The 18292-nt window shown below is 34.3% G+C and overlaps 2 protein-coding genes across 4 annotated transcripts; both read left to right on the top strand.

Annotated features, from left to right (window-relative positions):
* Positions 1-396: 396 nt before the first annotated feature.
* LOC111299811 (uncharacterized) lies at positions 397-3239 on the top strand. Its single transcript, XM_022895269.2, has 3 exons — positions 397-758; positions 2059-2139; positions 2712-3239. The coding sequence occupies exons 1-3, from the start codon at positions 600-602 to the stop codon at positions 3114-3116; spliced, it is 645 nt and encodes a 214-aa protein (XP_022751004.2). The 5' UTR covers positions 397-599; the 3' UTR covers positions 3117-3239.
* A 2847-nt stretch (positions 3240-6086) lies between these two features.
* LOC111299810 (putative serine/threonine-protein kinase At1g54610) lies at positions 6087-18181 on the top strand. Of its 3 annotated transcripts, XM_022895268.2 has the most exons (8): positions 6087-14047; positions 14183-14377; positions 14786-15070; positions 15314-15631; positions 15696-15917; positions 16027-16121; positions 16318-16426; positions 16969-18181. In XM_022895268.2, the coding sequence occupies exons 1-8, from the start codon at positions 13979-13981 to the stop codon at positions 17266-17268; spliced, it is 1593 nt and encodes a 530-aa protein (XP_022751003.2). In that variant the 5' UTR covers positions 6087-13978; the 3' UTR covers positions 17269-18181. The 3 variants fall into 3 exon arrangements, with proteins under 3 accessions (XP_022751003.2, XP_022751002.2, XP_022751000.2); XM_022895267.2 differs by having other exon boundaries at positions 6087-14377; positions 16324-16426; XM_022895265.2 differs by having other exon boundaries at positions 6087-14377.
* Positions 18182-18292: the final 111 nt, after the last annotated feature.

Genomic DNA, 18292 nt, shown 5'->3' with positions numbered 1-18292 from the left:
AAACTTAAAAAAATCAAATTACGAAAATATATTTTATATGGATATTTTGATAATTTTATACTTTTTCAGTGCAATAAAAATTTTTAATATTTTAAAAATCATCAAATTTAATTTAAAATTAGATTGATTCTACTTAGGTTTTAAACTTTAAAAATTAACTCTAGTTCTATTTATTTTAATCAAATTTTATGTAATTTTGACTTAAAATTTACTCGTTTCATTAATTTTTTTATTTTTCATGTATCGATATGAAAAGTTATCATTCATATGTTCTAACTTTTGGTAGGAGAGGGCTGAGGAGTGGTATCCAGTAATCCAGAAAGGAAGACACGTGTAATCCAGGTGGCAAAATAAACAAAGAGACAGCCTCTGTCAGGCTACCCAACTCATACCATTTTGCAAAACACACATACCCTCTCTCTCTTTTCCACCAGACTCTCCCCTTTCCAATTGCCATTCCCTTATCTCCTTCTATTTTCCCTCAATCTTTCCTTATTACGCCCGCAACTCAATTTTCCCTATTTTCTTGCTTCCTCTTTTTCTCTGTTAGGGTTTTATTTTCTTTTCGCTTTTTTTTTTTAATAATCATAAACGAAGCTATGTCGAAGAAGAGGAAATCCGATGCTACGCGCCTGGACGAGGTGGATCGGAGCATGTACACCACCTTCTGCAGCGCGGCTAACTCGCTTTCGCAGCTTTACTCGCAGGCCATGAACCACCAGCGCCTCTCGTTCCAGGCCGGTGAACGTCACGCGCTGGTTTGCTTCTATCTCTATGTTTTCTTCCATTAGCTCTCTTTTTTTTTCCTTATCTCGTATCTCTATCTCTTTATCATAATTTTCCTTTTTGCTTAATTTGTTGGAAAATTGTTAATTTGCTAGGTTTGAAGAGGAATGAATTAAAATAAATGGAAAATTCTGTTTGGAACAAAATTGTAAGAAACATGATTATGTATTGAAAGAAATTAAATTGGGTTAGTATTTAATTGCCAATTTGGATTTGAGTTTTTGTTGCAATCTGGTAAAAGGTGTCAACTTTGTTTCTTTCTGCTAATTTATTTCTTTCCCTCAAAAAGTGGAAATTTTATGTTAGTTTCTCTACCATTATTGAAAATTGAATTGTTTTTCCCTGCTGTGTAATTGGTGTTGGGATTTTGCTTACTTTGCTCTGTTTTTGCAAATTGAAGTTTTTGAATGCTGATTGAAGCTTATCAAAAGTTCTTTGTTGTTTGTTATGCTGACAAAGTAAGATAAAATAGTCACATATGTTTTAGAAAGATTATTACATTGTAGGGGGATTGTCCAAATAGCTCAAGCCTATATTGAAGAGCCATGAAGCCCTCAAACAAATATATGATAGCACTATGGCAATTCAGAAGCTGCATGGTGGCTGCTTTGAGCTCCTCTAAGCAGTCATAGTTTAACAGTCACATATGTTTTAGAAAGATTATTACATTGTAGGGGGATTGTCCCAATAGCTCAAGCCTATATTGAAGAGCCATGAAGCCCTCAAACAAATATATGATAGCACTATGGCAATTCAGAAGCTGCATGGTGGCTGCTTTGAGCTCCTCTAAGCAGTCATAGTCTCGGCCGTGGAAAAATTGACAACTGTGGCAAGCGTGAACGCCTTTATTTGTCTTTTTGATATGAAACTAAAAGGCAAACAGTTTCCTAACTCTTCAACTTGTATTCTCATGATAGATTTCCCTGCATCTAATTCTTTGCTCCCTCTATTGTTATTTATTGGTTTGTTTATTTACGTTGAATTTTTCTTGTGGTTGATTTTCTTCCTCGCTTTTACTCTATTGGTCCCGTATTCTTGCTCTGCCTTGTCTTAGATTTTAAAAATGAACAAGAGCGTTTGTTCTGGATAGTTTCAGCCTACTATGTTCCTGTTTCTCCATCGAAATGCTTCCCTCTGATTGTAGGATTGAAATTCTTGTTTCTCCATTTTTAAATATTGCTGTAGACTTTCATTCGGCTTTCACTTTTCAATTGTCCAGTGGGTGTTGCATCTAATTAAATAAATCCTTCCTCTTTCCCTTTTTCCCTGCAGGAGAAACTTTTTCAATGGATTCTGAGGCAGCAAGAAGAAGGATCAAAGGTGACAACAGCTGATATATTTGCTTATTTGCAGGTATCTTTTGTGATACCTTGCTCTTATTGTTTTGATGAATCTGTTTGGTGAATTATTGTTCCTTTTCTTTGGTACCTTTCTCTACAACAACAATGTCTTATATCTCATAACTCTGGGGTTGGCTATATGAAAATCCAAAAAACGAAATCATGTTAGGTCTTAGTTTTAAATCTTCTTGCGCCAAACATGTTTAAAAAAGGGAATCTTTAGTACCATTCTCTACACAATTTTATATTCTTTCTATTGAACTTAATGCTTCGAACATTCAAATAGTATGTTTTTGCATCATTCTGGTGAATTTAATTAGAGTTTCCTGACAGTTAAGAACTGTATGTTTTGGGGGTTTGAACAGAAATGAGTGGGAGGATGAGGACGGTAGCGTAGGATAGAATAGAAGAGACTGTTTGATATGTAGTTGATAGACAAACAGCTTAGGTTGTTTTCTTGCAATTTTTGTTTCTTCTACACATTTTCAAAATATGGTGGAACACAAAGAATAGTTACGTTTATACGGAAAATTGAAGTGACCTTCGAGTATTATCTTATCCATTTTTTTTTTAAAATTTCTGTAGAATGAGCTTGAATATGGAGCAGAGGAGTCTCCAATGTCCCCCAGGCTGTCATTTCAGCACCAGCACCCTCAAACTGCAACACACCCAAACACTTTAGGTGCTCCTTTTTGTTCTACTCCAATTTCACCAGCAACAATTACGCAAGGAATTCGATCTGGGGATTACCAAGCAAAGAATTCCGTATTCTCAAATGCACTCTCCAGCCCTGTTCGTCGTAGCCTTCAGCAATACCACTCAGTCCAGGGTGGTTACAATTCAAATAATGTTGTGTCTTCTGCCAATGGACCTCGGAACAATGAGACCAACAACTACATTCACCAACAAAACAGGGAAGCCAATTCCCCAGGCACTAATGATTGCATGGACATGCATGCTGATAGTCCAGGCCGTGATTTCCCTTTCTGAAATTTCTCTCTTGTCATTTATTTATTTATTTTTCTTTTTTTTTTTCTGGTAAAATTTCTTGTAAGACTGGAAACACAAAATTCTCAATGTTTATGTATAATAATATATTATATATTTCTCTAATAGTGGTTGCCCAACCAACGATTTTATATAATTTATAAAACATTATTAACTCAATCGTTGTAGAGACTTAAAGTTTTCGGCCAAAAAATTGTTTTTTTTTATTTTTTTATTTTTTAGTTTTGGTTTTTTGGTGTTGTTGGTCCTGGTTTCAAGGGCTATTGTTTCTTGGTTATTTGGTTTTGGTTTTTTAATAGGCTAGAAAATTTTCTTTTTGGGGTTGCAATTGGGAGGTTTTTTTTTTTTTTTTTTTTTTTTTTTTTTCTACAAAGCTTTCTTTTCTTTTTCTAGGTCCTTTGGGTTTTTCATTTTGCAAATTTCTAGGTGTACGTTCTCAGTGTTTTTTGTAGGGTTTTTTTTAGGTTTTTTCTTGTTGGATAGATGTTCTATGTATAAAGTCAAACAAGATCTAAGATCTTAAAAAATTTGGGATTTTTTGTTAAAACTTTGTTCAAGGTTAGTTCGGTTGTCAGGGGATTGTTGGTGGCTAACAATATGGCTAACGGTGGTTGGGATTTTGAATTTGAAGATGGGTGCATTTAATGCACCTAGGTTTTTGGGCAAAGACCGTAACAAAGAAAAAAAATGAAAAGAAAAAAAAAATAGAATGGTGTTTATAGATAGCAAATTGAGTGACAAGGGCACGAGTAATTATTTGGGGATGAAAGCTTAATTGTTGCGCAGGTTGACAAGGATAAGAATTTTGGGAGAGATTATTTGTAGAAGAGTAATAAGATAGGTATATTGAATAAGGTTGACATGGGGTGAAGCCTTCAGTCTGTTGCCCCTCATAAATCATAACTTGAGCATCTCCTTCCTTCTTCTTTGGTGCATCATCTTTCTTTGCAACATTTGTACCACTTTCCTTAATTTTGTCATTCTTGATTACATTCTTTATCATCTCCCCATAAATCATCATATCAGCAAAATTCTTAGTAGTATTTCTAATCATCTTTTCATATATAAGGCTTTGAGAGTATTGGTAAACAAAACCATAGTTTCTTTATCAGTGAGTGGTGGTTAAACTTGGGTAGTAGCATTCTTCAACGTCTAGGCACATTCCTTAAAATTTTCAGCATCTTTTTTTTTTCATGTTTTATAAGGACAAATGGTCTGGAGCCAAATCTATTATGTTTTTGTATTGTGACGAATGCTCTAGCTAGTTCCCTCTAACCACGGATGCAAGATGTATCCAATTGAATATACCACCTTGAAGCAGATTTAGTGAGACTATCTTAAAAAATATGGATGAATAGTTTTTTTTTCATATGCATATGCGGTCATCTTATGACAGTGTAGAGTGACATGCATTATGAGGCATTTAGTTCTATCATACTTTTCAAATTTAGGCACTTTAAACTTGGGTGGAATGACCACATCAGGAATCAAGTACAATTTAGCAGCATCCATTGAACTATAAAAATTCATCCCCTCAATAACTCGAAGCCTTTCTTCAATAAAATCCATTCTGTTAAGATCCAAAGCCTTCTTTGGCTTTTACTATGTTTGTGTTTAACTTCTCTTTTTTCTTTGGATCATCCAGATAAGAAACTTAAGTTGGATCAAGAATATGAGCCATGTGGGTAAGAATAGCAGTTAAAGGCATGTCAATATGTATGTAGGGCTAGCTTGCTGTAAATAGCATTTGATTGTGGGCCTCTTGATATGTTTGTTTGGAATATGTAAGTGGGTATATTGGATCATCAATCTTTTTAGCCACTACTTTTCCTTTGTTCAAATTCTTTAGCAATTCAACCATATCTTTTAATTGCCCTTTTATCTCTTCTTATGCCCTTTCCATCTTTTGGAAGCGAAAAACTTGTTCTTCTACCATAATTCTAGATTGATACGGAGATTGAGCTATCCTTGAACTTTTTTACCACAATTAGGATAATATATTACTAGATGCCAAGAATCATTCTAACTTGTTAGAAACATTCTTTTACATGCGTAAATGGATAGATTAATGCACATATTTAATGAGATACACAACAATTCAATGGTGTATGAATGGATAGATAAATGCATGCACATAACAATTTAATGATGCATGGATTGACAATTAACTGCATGAATAGATACATGAATTAATGTTTGCCCCATAATGATGCACGAATGAACAAATGACTACCTTGGTTAACATGACTATTTTATGATGCATGAATGGATGAATGCATACATTAGATGCTATATACATAAAAATTCAATGATGCATGGATGAATGCGTTAATGTTTGCCACATAAAAATGCATGAAAAACTAAATTAACCCAAACTCTTTCAACTTTATCACAAAATTCATACAAATGAAACTACCAAAGTTCCTTCATCTGTCCTAACTTAAGTTATATTCTAACAATGGGTGGACATAGCTCTAACCTAAGGTTGGCTTTTTAGGGTTTTTCTATATGTAAGGTTAGGCTTCAAATGGAAAGGATTTCATTTTAGTGAGAGTTTTTGCTAGCTCACATAGAGGTTATCACCTTATGAAAAGGTAGGTACTTGTTCTCTCCTAATAGAGGACAAAGCTTGGGTATAAAGCTTATGTATGAAATGTATGTGCTGTGTGTGTTAAGAAATATAAAATTAATTTAACAAACTTTCCTATTCAAATAGATAAAAAGAAAAAGAATAAAAAAAATTAGTAAACAAGAAGAAATAACAAAAATACTTAAATTAAGCCATCAAAATAAGGCTTTAAATAATTTAAGATTAAAAATTGGCTTAACTCTCTAAATCCCCAGTAGAGTTATCAAACTGTTATAATATATATATATATATCATAGAACTCACCCATTGGATACAAAACATAGAATCACCAACAATCTTTTTTTTTTTTACTTTGGTGTGATTGGCCACCTAAGTGAATATATTCCTTCTAAGGTTACCCTAGCTTAATTAAGAGTCCCTAAAAAGAGTAGGTTCTGATCTTTTAAACAAAACTAGGTTCGAGAGCTTGGTTACATGTAGGAAAAGTTATGGCACTCTTAGAATGCCCATAAATTGGTATCAATTAATTTTAAATTATCTTTAACCTTAAATGGTCTCTTATTCCTAATTCATTTTTATTAATTTATTTGTTTTTGTTAATTTAAATATTTAAATATTATACATATTTTAGGTTTTCTCCAACATTTTGGTCAACCCCCAAAAAAATTTTTTTACCTTAAGAGTATTTAAGTAACCCACATATTTGCTTAAAGAGGCTCTGTCATCAGATTTATTAAATATTTTATAGAAAAAAAGTTAATATACATGATCAAATACACAATTTACAATATAATCACAAATAATTAATCATGAAAGAAAATCACAATTTGTTTTAAATTTTAATTTTTTCATATTAGAAATAAATAAATTTTTTTTTATATTTAGATCAATTTCTAAATCCTCCATCGCTTTGATTGAATTTAAAAAAAAACTCTCACCTAAAAATTCTTAAGAAAATTACACACCCATTTTAGTAGGTATTACCGTTTCTGTGCCATATGTTAATGTGAAGGGGGTTTCTCCCATGATTGAATGGCTTGTAGTTTTGATCACCCAAAATATGCTAGAAGTCTCCTCTACCCATACTTATTTTACTTCATCTAACTCCTTTATGAGGATTATTAAGATTTTTTTTATTCATAGATTTCATCTGTCCATTTGTTTGAGGATGGGATATTGAGCTGTGCATTAGGGCCACCTTGAAATGTTAGTAGAACCACTTCAATTTGTCAACTTGAAATTGCATTTTTTTTGTCTGCCACAATGGTGTGAGAGAGGCCAAATCCACATATGATATACCTCAAGACTAAGTCTTTTACCGTTTTAGCCATGATGGTAGCCACTAGTTCTACCTTTACCCATTTTGTGAAATAATTATTGGCTATTATCATGAATTTCTTTTGGGCGGTCACTATAGGGAAAGGTCATAGGATATCAACACCCCACTGGGTAAATGGTCATAAGCTAAAGATTTGGTTAAAGGCTTCTACTAGTTGTCTAGGGACTTTAGCAAATTTTTGGCACTTATCACATCTTTTACTAGCTCTACTGTGTCTTTTTTCGTAGTAGGTCAGTAGTATCCCTATTTTAATGCCTTTTGTGCTAGTGCTTGTTCACCCAAATGGTGGCCATATACCCTTTCATGAATTTCTCCTATGACATATTCTACTTCAAAAGGGGAAAGACACTAATGAAATGGGTTAATAATGCTTGGTTATAGAAAGTATCTCTCACCAAAGCAAATCGTGCTACTCTTTTTTGCATTATTTGACATTCTATTAGATCATAGGGGTACTCCTCTTGAAAGTATGCCTTTATAGAAGTCATCTAAATGTCCCCTTATTCTATGCATAAGATAAATGGAAACTATAAGTACTTAAATGTAGCTACATATTTTAACAAGATTTTACCATGTTGCTTGATTTGGATAGATGCTGCCAACTTAGAGAGAGTCGACTTTGGTGTTATCAATGCATGAAACTTGTTGTAGGGTTATGGTTGCAAAGGGTTGGCTTAGTTGGTGAATGATTGTATGGTATTTGACAAATGTAAGATCTTTGACTTCATATTCACTATTTACTTTATGAGTGACTAACTGGAAATCTATATAGATAATCAAGTGCTCGACATTCAGGCTTGTAGCTAATTCTAGCCTTACAACCAAAGCCTCATACTTTACATCATTATTAGAGACAAAGAAATTGAAAGACAATCCATACTATTATTCTTGCCCTCTTGGGCTTAACAACAAAATTCTTACTCTCGAGCCATCTTTTTCCAATAAACTATTTACATATAATACCCATATATTCTTTGGCAAGGAACCTACCACTAGAAAACACAGAATAATCTGTGCTGGGTGGTGTGAAAAGTTTTATTGGTCATTCTACCTCTTGTGCTTTTTGTGGTTCTGATTTGGTTATCTCTTTTTGGGGTTTTGAATCCATGGGGGAAGATTGGGTTTGTAATTTGTGAAGTTTTGGAGAGAATTGGATTTGAGTTTGTGGTTCAAGTGTGAAAGAGCATTTAGCTAGCAAAATCTGCTAAATATTGAGCCTTTATGGCTTTCCTTGGCTTGTATTTAATATGGAATTCGTTAAGTTTAACACTCTGCTTCATCATTGTTACTGAAGTGTCTATTTTATGTAAGATTTCCCTAAATGGTTGGTTTGTTAACATAATGATCGCGTACCCTTGAAAATAGTGTCTAATCGACAAGCTGTTGTGACTAATGTAAAAACTATCTTCTCCAACCTTGTATAATTAACATCCTTATTTTGCAAAGCTCTACTAGCGTAATACACTAGCACTTGGTTTCTATTAGTCTTCTTCAGCAATATTACTGTTACTGTCTCATCAAAAGTTATCGACTACACATATAGTGGTTTGCCAGAAACAGAGCTGCTAAGCAGAAGTGGTGAGTGGAGATATTGCTTAAGTTTTTCAAAGGTTTTTTAGCATTGTTCATCTTATTTGAATTTAGTTGCACTGTGAAAGACTTTGAAGAACGGCAAGCACTTGTTCACCAATTTAGATACAAATCTATTAAGGGCCACCACTCACCCAGTTAACCTTTGCATCTTCATGGTGGTTTTTAAAAAGCTTATTGCTAAAATAATTGTCACTTTCTTAGGATGAGTTTGCCTCTATATTTCTGTTAGAAACTATGAAGCCCAAAAACTTTTTTACTTCCATGCCAAATGTTCATTTAGCAGGGTTTAGCTTTGTGTTGTATTTTTTTTTAGAATGGCAAAGGCTTCTACTAAATCTCAAACATGCTATTCTAGATAAAGGCTCTTAACCAATATATCATTTACATATTCTTTTAAGGACTATCTAATTTTTTCATTAAAGATTTTATTCACCAATCTCTAATATGTAGCTACCTCATTCTTTAACTCGAAAGGTATCACAAAATAAACCATTCTTAGTGATGATGAATGTTTTCTCTTGGTCTGTCTTTGCCAACTTGATCTAGTTATACCTCGAGAAGGCATCTAAAAAACTTAAATATTTGTGGCCCATAAAAGAGTCTATTAATTTGTCAACTGAAAGTAAGAGAAAATTGTATTTTAGGCATGTCTTATTAAGATTGGTGAAGTCTACATATATTCTTTACTTACCATTTACCTTTTTTACCATGACTACATTAGTGAGCTAGTCAAGATATTTGATTTTTCTAATATATCTTGCTATGATCGATTTGTCCACCTCTTTTTTTTATTGCTTGAATTTGCTCATGGATGAACTTTTTTTTTCTTCTGATTGATTTATTTTATCGCTAGATCCATATTCAGGTGGTAGGTGATAACACACTTATCGATTCTAACAATGTCTACCAAAGAACATGAAAAGACATCAGTGTTTTCTTGTAAAAATCTACATAATATATTTTTTGCCCTAATATCCAACACATAATCCATTTGAGTTGTGAGGTCGAATTTGGGGCATATAATTGGATAGGTACGTTTGCTCAACAATGTGAACTTTGTGTTCCCTGGTTTTATCTCATGCATCCAGGCTATTGATACTCAATGTCTAGGTTAAAGCTAGGTTTATTACATAGACTGATAAGAGACAGTGTGTGTTGGAGTCTTTTAGAGGTAAAGACAAGGGTGAGTTGTTGGTTTGATCTTCATTCTGAATAAGTTAGAGGCTCAGAAAGTGACACTGGCGAGTTGTAACTTGATTCATTTTCATATACCTTATTTTAGAAGACATAGGGAATTTAACTTTTAAGCAGTAGCTGGCGATCACCATTTTGGCTTTTTTCATCAATGGTCTGTCACAAATGACATTGTAAGCAAAAGGCTAGTCGACCATAAAAAAAATTTGCTAATGTGGTTAACATGTGCTCTTATTTCCCATCGTAACCAGTAGGGTGATGGACCCTTTCACTATAATGGGTTGGTTAGCAAATTTGAAGATAGGCCCAAATAGCTGTAAGTGTTCATCCATAAGCTTTATTTATTTGAGCACCTAGTACTATATCAAATCCACTGCACTACCACTATTAACTAATATACATTACACTTGATAGTTGGCTATCGTCACTGTGACCACTATGGGATCATTTTCGCTATCCATCAAAATGTCAATATCCTCTTCTAAAAATTACATCTGTAAGCTGTAATATTCAATTCTTTATTTTTTAGATGTAACGTCAATGGCCATCACACTACGTAAGTGCGATTTGTGCTTGGATTTGCTGTTGGCCCAGTCTTCAATAGCTTCCACAATGACGTGGATGATGCCTTGGATTAGGCAATTGTTTATTGTTTTTTCTTGATGGGCTTCTTCTGTTTGGTGGAAAGAGCCCTCACTTTGTTAGTGGTTGATTGGTTCATGGCTTTGTCGAGATAGAAGGTTACTAGATTAGGATTTGGTTAGGTATTAATCATGTTCTCTAATCTTTCAATCTCCCTTTAAAGAACTACACTCATTAGTGGAATGCCTTCTAATTTCATGGTAGGTGCAGTGTATTTTTTATGAAGGTTGGTTATCTGGTCATCTAGGTGAGGGTCTTACTTGATTGTTTCTTTGGGTTAGTCATTAAGTTGGGCGTTATGTGATGGCATTTAGGGTTCTATTTTGGTTTAGGTACTAGTTAAACTGTGTTTGGGAGTTTCTGTTGCTATTGTTATTATGGCAATCTCTTCTTCTTTATTGGCCATAGGCCAACGATTATCATGAAACCGTTGGCTAGGTGTTTCAATCTATCTATTCTCTCATTACAAACATTCTTATCATTGTTCACGTCGTTCAGCCCTATTTATTACCCTAATCTTTTCAGCCTCAATGAACTTTTAAGCCCTTTCATATAACTGATATAGCTATTTTGCCTCATTAATGAATATCTCAAATGAACATGCCTCACTTTTAAGGTGAAGGCCTGAATGGCCCACTTACCATTCAAATCCTTGATTTCAAGAGTAACGGTGTTAAACTTTTTTAAATACTACTGTAAAGTTTCTTCAGGCTTTTGCTTTACAGCCAATTAACTCATAAAAAAGCACACAACAGCCTTATTGATCAAAAATGCATAAAGAACTGCCTATTTAAAGCATCAAAACTATCTATGGTGTAAGAGCTACAGAATAGAACCATGTCTTGGCTCTCCCACATAAAATGGTCGGAAAAACCCTACACTTTACTACATCAAATGTATTATATAAGTCCATAAAGATCCTAAAATGGTTTAAATGGTCCACCAGGTTGATGGTTTCATTATAAGTATCTTTTGGTAGTTTAAGAGAATGTGGGACGTCAACTTATCTAATGGTAGGGGTAAAAAGGTTGTAGTCATCTTCCAACCACTAAAGGTCTTTGTTTTTGTCTTTTCTAGGCTCAACTAACTCTTTGTATAGGATCATGACTTGTGCAGCTAGTTTGTTTTCCAGGTCAGCATTTGTATATGCCCAATCATGATGGTGGGTCTCGTCATGACTATTTGGGATAAGTTTCTTCAAGTCAAGCTATGTTTTGAAATGGTGGTGGTTCTCTGAAAGAATATGTTGAATTTTCTTTAGGGTAGGGTCAATCTTGAGAGGTTGTTTTGTTGCTTGTTGGTATTGTTGGAGTAATTTTTGCTAGGTGGCCATTTGGGTGTTTAAGAGTTGTATTCGAGCCCTAAGGGTTTCATAAAAGTCTGATGCTGTTTGAATGATTGGTGGGTGTGTTGGGATTTATGGACATGGAAGTGAAACGAACATAATGGAAGTTACAAGGGAAATGTTTTGCCACACGCCAGCATTAATGGGTTGTAAGGAATGGATCTGTGTTACGAGTAGTTAGGGAATATGGTTCAAAGGTCTAGGTGTTACATGTGGACCAACGATGGTGTCAATGTCATGTTCGAGGATAAAGCTCACATTAAACTTTGATAATAGCCTAAAGGTTGTGAAGCACAGTATTTAATAAAAGTTGATGATTGGGAAATTAAGAGCCCCAATAAGGTAACTTCGATGAAGGAATTTATGGAGAGGTCGATAAGAAAGATGTTACCTCAATAGTAGTTGCACGTCGAGTGGTATCATTAATGGTGGGAACTAATGTCTCAAAAGAATGTGGTTGTTGTGACATGGTTGTCGTTCCCACAGACGGCATCAATTGTTGATAGTATTTTCTAGTGTTTTAACTAAGGAAAGGAAATAAGGTTGGGGAGGGGACAGCTGTAACCTATAACCAAAAAACATGATTAAGGAGAGTCAAAGTTATCATTTTGAGGCACACCTCGATGCTCAAATCAATAAATTGCCTGAGGTATGTTATGGGAACAATGTAATGAGGATGGAAAGACGGTGAAATATGTGTCTTCCAATGAAAGAGAATCCTAGGCTTAGTTTTACCTCAATTACCTTATGTACTTAGTTTTTCTTCACTTTTTGTTTGAGACAAAGAGTAATGATCTGATTAAAATGATTGATAGTTGAAAGGACGTCTGTGTGGAGTTCAAAGAGATCTCACGTAAATAGATAAGAATTACATTTAATAATCCAAATTAGGTGTGGGCTGAATTTAACGATATTAAAGTAGCATTTAACGAAATAAGGCAAGTTGGTGGCCTATCGATCAATTACGAAGTGACTTCCTTGGGTAGGTGAGAAGTAGTTCTTTTAGGGTAGGTGACATATCTGTTTGGACGTGCCTTGTTTTGGCAACCTGGGGGCCTTGATGCGTTGACTAAGTTCTGACTGTTGACTGGTTGACTTAAGCGTAAAAATGCTTGAGAAAAGCTAACTCTGTTCTCCTCTATTTTTTTTGGTTGCGATGAAGTTTCTGCTAAAAAAATGGGTTTTCTTTATTAGAATGACTTCTTTAATTTTAGCTCAAAATTAGTTTTTTATACTCTTTAGTCAGTAGGAAAATGAGTTAATTTCATGAATTGGTTCATTTTATTCTTGGTGAAGGAAAAAATGGGTTGTGGAAACTCAAAGGCTGATAAAAATGAAGCCTTGCGTCCATGTAAAAGGAAGAAGGAGATTCATAAAATAAGCTATTGATTAGAGGTTAACCCTAGTAATGATAATTTTGTGGATTTTTTTTTTTTTTGCCAATAAATTTTGTGAATGATGAATCCTTGGTAATGGCAATGCCGCCATCCCAACCTCTTCCTTTTGAGCCAGGTTCTTCTTGAGATTTTTATCCGTTGAAAATCTTCTCCTCTTTGATGACTGAATCAAAGTAATTCAATTCCTCCTTTTGAGTCAGGTTCTTTTTGGGATTTCTTATCCTGTGAAAATTAAAGTACTTCAATTTCAATCCATTAATGTCAAATTTTTTGATGTACGTATTAGTATTGCTGAAATTAAAAAAAGGTTTCATGCCTCAAGGATATGCTCGTGATTATCATACATTGGTGAATCATGTTGTTGGAAATTTCATTATTTATTTATAAAAATAAAAGAGAATGTGAAATTTTGTCCGTGAATAGCTGGCTGTTTCTTCTGACCGCCAAAGTTAGTTGATTCATTTAATAACAAAATTTTGAAAAAAAAATTAAAAAAAAAAAAAAAGAAACTAACACACCCCTAGTTAACACAGTCCGATAACATTGAAAATGAAGTACAAAATTGAACCCCCTTTCTTCTATTTTTACCATAATTCCAAACAATGCCGCCAAAATGTCCCCTAAGCATTTCCCTTTCTTTTCCCATTAATTCCTTGTTGGTCATTGCCCTCATCAAATCACATTCCGATATTGTTCCATCTTTTCATCAGGCAATTACCGGCCGTCAGCAGCTGTAGCAGAGATATGGGGTGTGTTCAGGTCAAGTCTACTTCCACCTACTCGCCATCTCGGCGTTTACAGAAGTTGAAACAGGTATATACTTATGCTCAGAGAGGGGATGAAGTGCAGAAATTGCCAAGGGAGGATAGTAATAGAATGTTGGTTAGACATGAAGGGGAGGTTAAAAATGTTGGTATGGTTAATGGGGCTAAAGGAGGTGTCCAACAGGTGATTACCAAGGAAGGGGAGATTGTTAGGAACGATTGTGCTAATGGAAAATTTTCGCAAAGACATGTGTCAAAGAAGATTGGAGGTGATGAGCTTATTGATGGGTGGCCTAAATGGCTTGTTGATAATATTTCTACAGAGGTTTTGGTTGGTTTGGTTCCAAAGAGTGCTGATTCCTATGATAAGCTTGACAAGGTAAGTATAATAGAGTAAAAATGAATAAATTTTGTTATATTCATGATTTATTTGTTTAATTAATGAGTCATGAAATGTTGTTTATGATTGTTTGTTGAGCTTAATAAATAAACATAAATGAATAGAAACTGAATTTGTTCATGAATTCTTAGTCGAATACTCTATTAATTTTCACAAATAAACCAAAAATAAATAAACTTTACTATGTTGGTGATATGTTTGTTTAATTAATAAATTTTGTTCATAATCAACTGTTAAGCTTAATAAATGGACATGAATGAACAAAAACCACACAAATTCATCTTGTATTATATCCTAAGAAAATATTAGTGTTTTCCGGGCAACCTGGTCAGACAAATTTCATGAAACTGGAAGTATAAATGGACACCTATTCAATCATTTTTGCAGGTGGGGCAAGGAACCTATAGCAATGTGTACAAAGCTCGAGACAGATACACTGGAAAGATTGTTGCTTTGAAGAAGGTCCGTTTTAACACTGCAGAGCCTAAGAGTGTTAAATTTATGGCAAGAGAGATTACGATACTGCAGAAGCTAAATCATCCAAATATAATCAGCCTTGAAGGACTGGCCACTTCAAGGATGCAGTACAGTCTTTATCTTGTTTTCGATTTCATGCAGTCAGACTTAACCAAAGTTATATCTCGTCCAGGCGAGAAGCTTACTGAACCCCAGGTTGGCTTCTCTCTAACTGCATTTTGCAGCTCCAAATTTCATCTGATAAATGTCAAATTTTTATTTTCAAGAGAGTTTGGAATGGCTGAAACTGAGTAAAGCAGAAAATATTGCAGCAAAAGATCAAAGAAAAAATAGGAGAAATATATGTCAAAAATGATCTATAAGCATATATCAATCAGTTTTAATTGATCTATAAGCAAAATTTTGTTGCTGTTTATAATATTTGTGTCTGTCATGCAGATCAAGTGTTACATGCAACAGCTGCTTTCAGGTCTCCAGCACTGCCATGAAAGAGGAATCTTGCATCGAGACATTAAAGGTTCCAACCTGTTGATAGACAGGAATGGGGTGCTGAAAATTGCAGATTTTGGCCTTGCCAATTCTTTCAGACCTAAACCAAAACGCCCCCTTACGAGCCGGGTTGTAACACTTTGGTATAGAGCTCCAGAACTACTATTAGGTTCCACAGATTATGGTGTTGGAATTGATCTCTGGAGTGCGGGTTGCCTGTTAGCTGAGATGTTTGCTGGAAGGCCAATTATGCCTGGAAGGACAGAGGTAAAAATGTGATGATCTTATTGTTGTCAGATTATTCAGTCTATTAAGCTTCTTGTGCATTCAGGTTGAGCAGCTTCATCGAATCTTTAAGCTTTGTGGCTCACCCTCAGAGGGCTATTGGAAAAAGTTGAAGCTACCAGCAAGCTTCCGGCCTCCACAGCATTACAAGCCTGGATATCAAGAAGCATTTGGAGACTTCCCCGATTCTTCATTTGGTCTCTTGACAATGCTTCTTGCTCTGGACCCATCATATCGTGTCACTGCAGCTTCTGCCCTTCAAAGTGAAGTAAGTTAAAACAGCAGCACTTTCCTGCATTAAGTTAAAAAAAAAAAAAAAACTGCAAAATTTTGTTGCTGTAATTTCTGTATGTTTATCTTGGCTTTTTTGTTTGCAGTTCTTTTCTTCAAGTCCATTGGCATGTGACCTTTCAGGTCAACCAGTAATATACAAAGAGGCGGATGAACCATATGAAACCAAAGATCGAAAGAAGTATGTTACTAGTTTTTAACTATGAAATTTTCCTTTTTGTTGGCAGTTCTTTTGTTATGCACAAATAATCTATAATTTTCTGTAGTTATCAGAAGAAAAGCTCGTAACAGAAATGTAGTAACCAAAAGCAAAAGAAATCTTTTAAATTCAGAGAATTATCAATGCAATTAACTAATTCTGGCTTTTCATACTGGAGGCGCAGAACTTCGAAAACAAAGCAATCCTCCAGAAGGAAACATGAATATCATGGGACAAAGGACCTAATGACAGAACAAAAGAAAGATGATACCGATACTTCCAGGGAGGTAAAACTCTTTAATTTCATCGTTCTCCTTAAAATCGCATTTCAATTTGGATTTAATCCAACAATTATTCGATACTATTTCATTAGCCAATGGAAAGTTTTCTGCAAATGTTGAATTAATATGGAAATCGTGCATATGTGATTATGTAGTTTCATTCTAGCTGCTACTTGATGTTTGCATCAAAGATTTCTATCAACTTGGTATTTTGACTCAAAATACAAACTAGCTTGTCCAGTTTTGGGGAGGAAATTCTTAAAAAAAATAAATATATAAATAAATCAAAGGTGCCATGTGCTTTACTGCAAACTTTTATGAAATCTAGAGTGAAAGAACAACTGATTTGTGGTCACAGCTCTTCACTGCCTCAAATTCATTTATATGAGACCTGAAAGCGGTGTGAAACCTCATCTCGATTACTGATTTAGCTACAAATGCACAACGCATCAGATATATAAATGACGCATCATCTGATAATGTAATTTACAATTAGAAGGGTTCTGTTATGGATTAATATCTTTCGTTTATCTGACCGGGAGAAGCAGAAAGGACATGAAACATGTAATAGTGGACGCAGCGGTACTTCTTCTAGTCTGAAGACAATCAAGCATGACAAAAGCCTACGTGCTGCATCGCTTTCTCCTATTCTACGTTCCAATTCAAAAATAGCACCAAGAACCGAGGCTCATCCCAATGCTACTCAGAACATTCAGAATTCCACTCTTTTACAGGGTTCTATCATGAAAAACAACCTTGGCAATCCTCAACACCGCAGGTCTTTCTCTACATTGGATTTCCGAACACTCGATCCAGACAAGATATCAAAACTCTTTGGTGTGGAATGAAGAGTACGTGATGGGACATAATCTCTCTTTTTTTAATTAAAAAAGCCATAGTCTAAAAAAATAAAAAAAATTATAAATAATAAAATTTGAATATCAAACCTTCTTAATACTGTCACTTTTAAAAGTGATTGTATTAACTGAATAGACTAAATTTCGAGTTTTTGAGTTGTCTAGTTGCTAAGATGACAGGCTCAATAGGCTTCCCATGCATGAGTTATACAAGTTTTTTTTTTTTTTTTTTGTGTGGATGGAAAACAAAATTACAAAAGAATTTTATTCAGGAATTTAGGATTAGACATGACAATTTATGTTACCGTATTATGTAAAATATTATATTCGTATCGTGTTTTATATAAAAATCGTATTATAATTTATGTCGACATGAAAATAAAAAATATAATTTTTTGATTTTATTAAGCTTATTTATGATTTTTTTTAATTTTAAATCGTATTATTTTTGTATTATTTTCATTTCGTGTCATTATATCGTGTTTCAAATTATCTAAGGCTATTTGCGATCAAAGTATATGAGAACTTGGAAACAGATCTAGTTCTGTAAAACAATTACTGAAGAATGTCGGCTTAAATACACGACAGTACTCAGACGAAACAAAGGAAGAATGCTAATGCACAGGTTGACAGCGAAGGCCAAGATGAGTTACATTGGTTTGAAGTGAAGCTGCATTGCTGCTACACGGTAATGCCATTGGCAAGAAAAGATAAAATTAAGAATGAAAGTGTCAAACCTGAGGCTCATCAATCTCTTGCTCCTCAAGCAAGCAATAAGCTACACAAAGAAAAGCAAATTTATTCCTCCACCCGTAAGTACAAACAAAGGGCATCAGTTTCTCCAAGAAATCTCTTGGACACGAACTTATGCTTCCAAGCTGGTCTATTAATTGTATAAATTTCTTAAGTTAAAAGGTTTTGAACATTACCCATCTTGTTCTCTTTTGGTCTAATTCATTTTTCCATTTCCCAGCGACCTTTACAAAAAACATTAAATTATTTTTGCTCAGAAATG

This window comes from Durio zibethinus, chromosome 18 (genome assembly GCF_047325235.1).
Source record: "Durio zibethinus cultivar Kanyao isolate XHJ-2024 chromosome 18, ASM4732523v1, whole genome shotgun sequence".
Lineage (NCBI taxonomy): Eukaryota > Viridiplantae > Streptophyta > Magnoliopsida > Malvales > Malvaceae > Durio > Durio zibethinus.
This window is presented reverse-complemented; position numbering and strand designations above follow the sequence as displayed.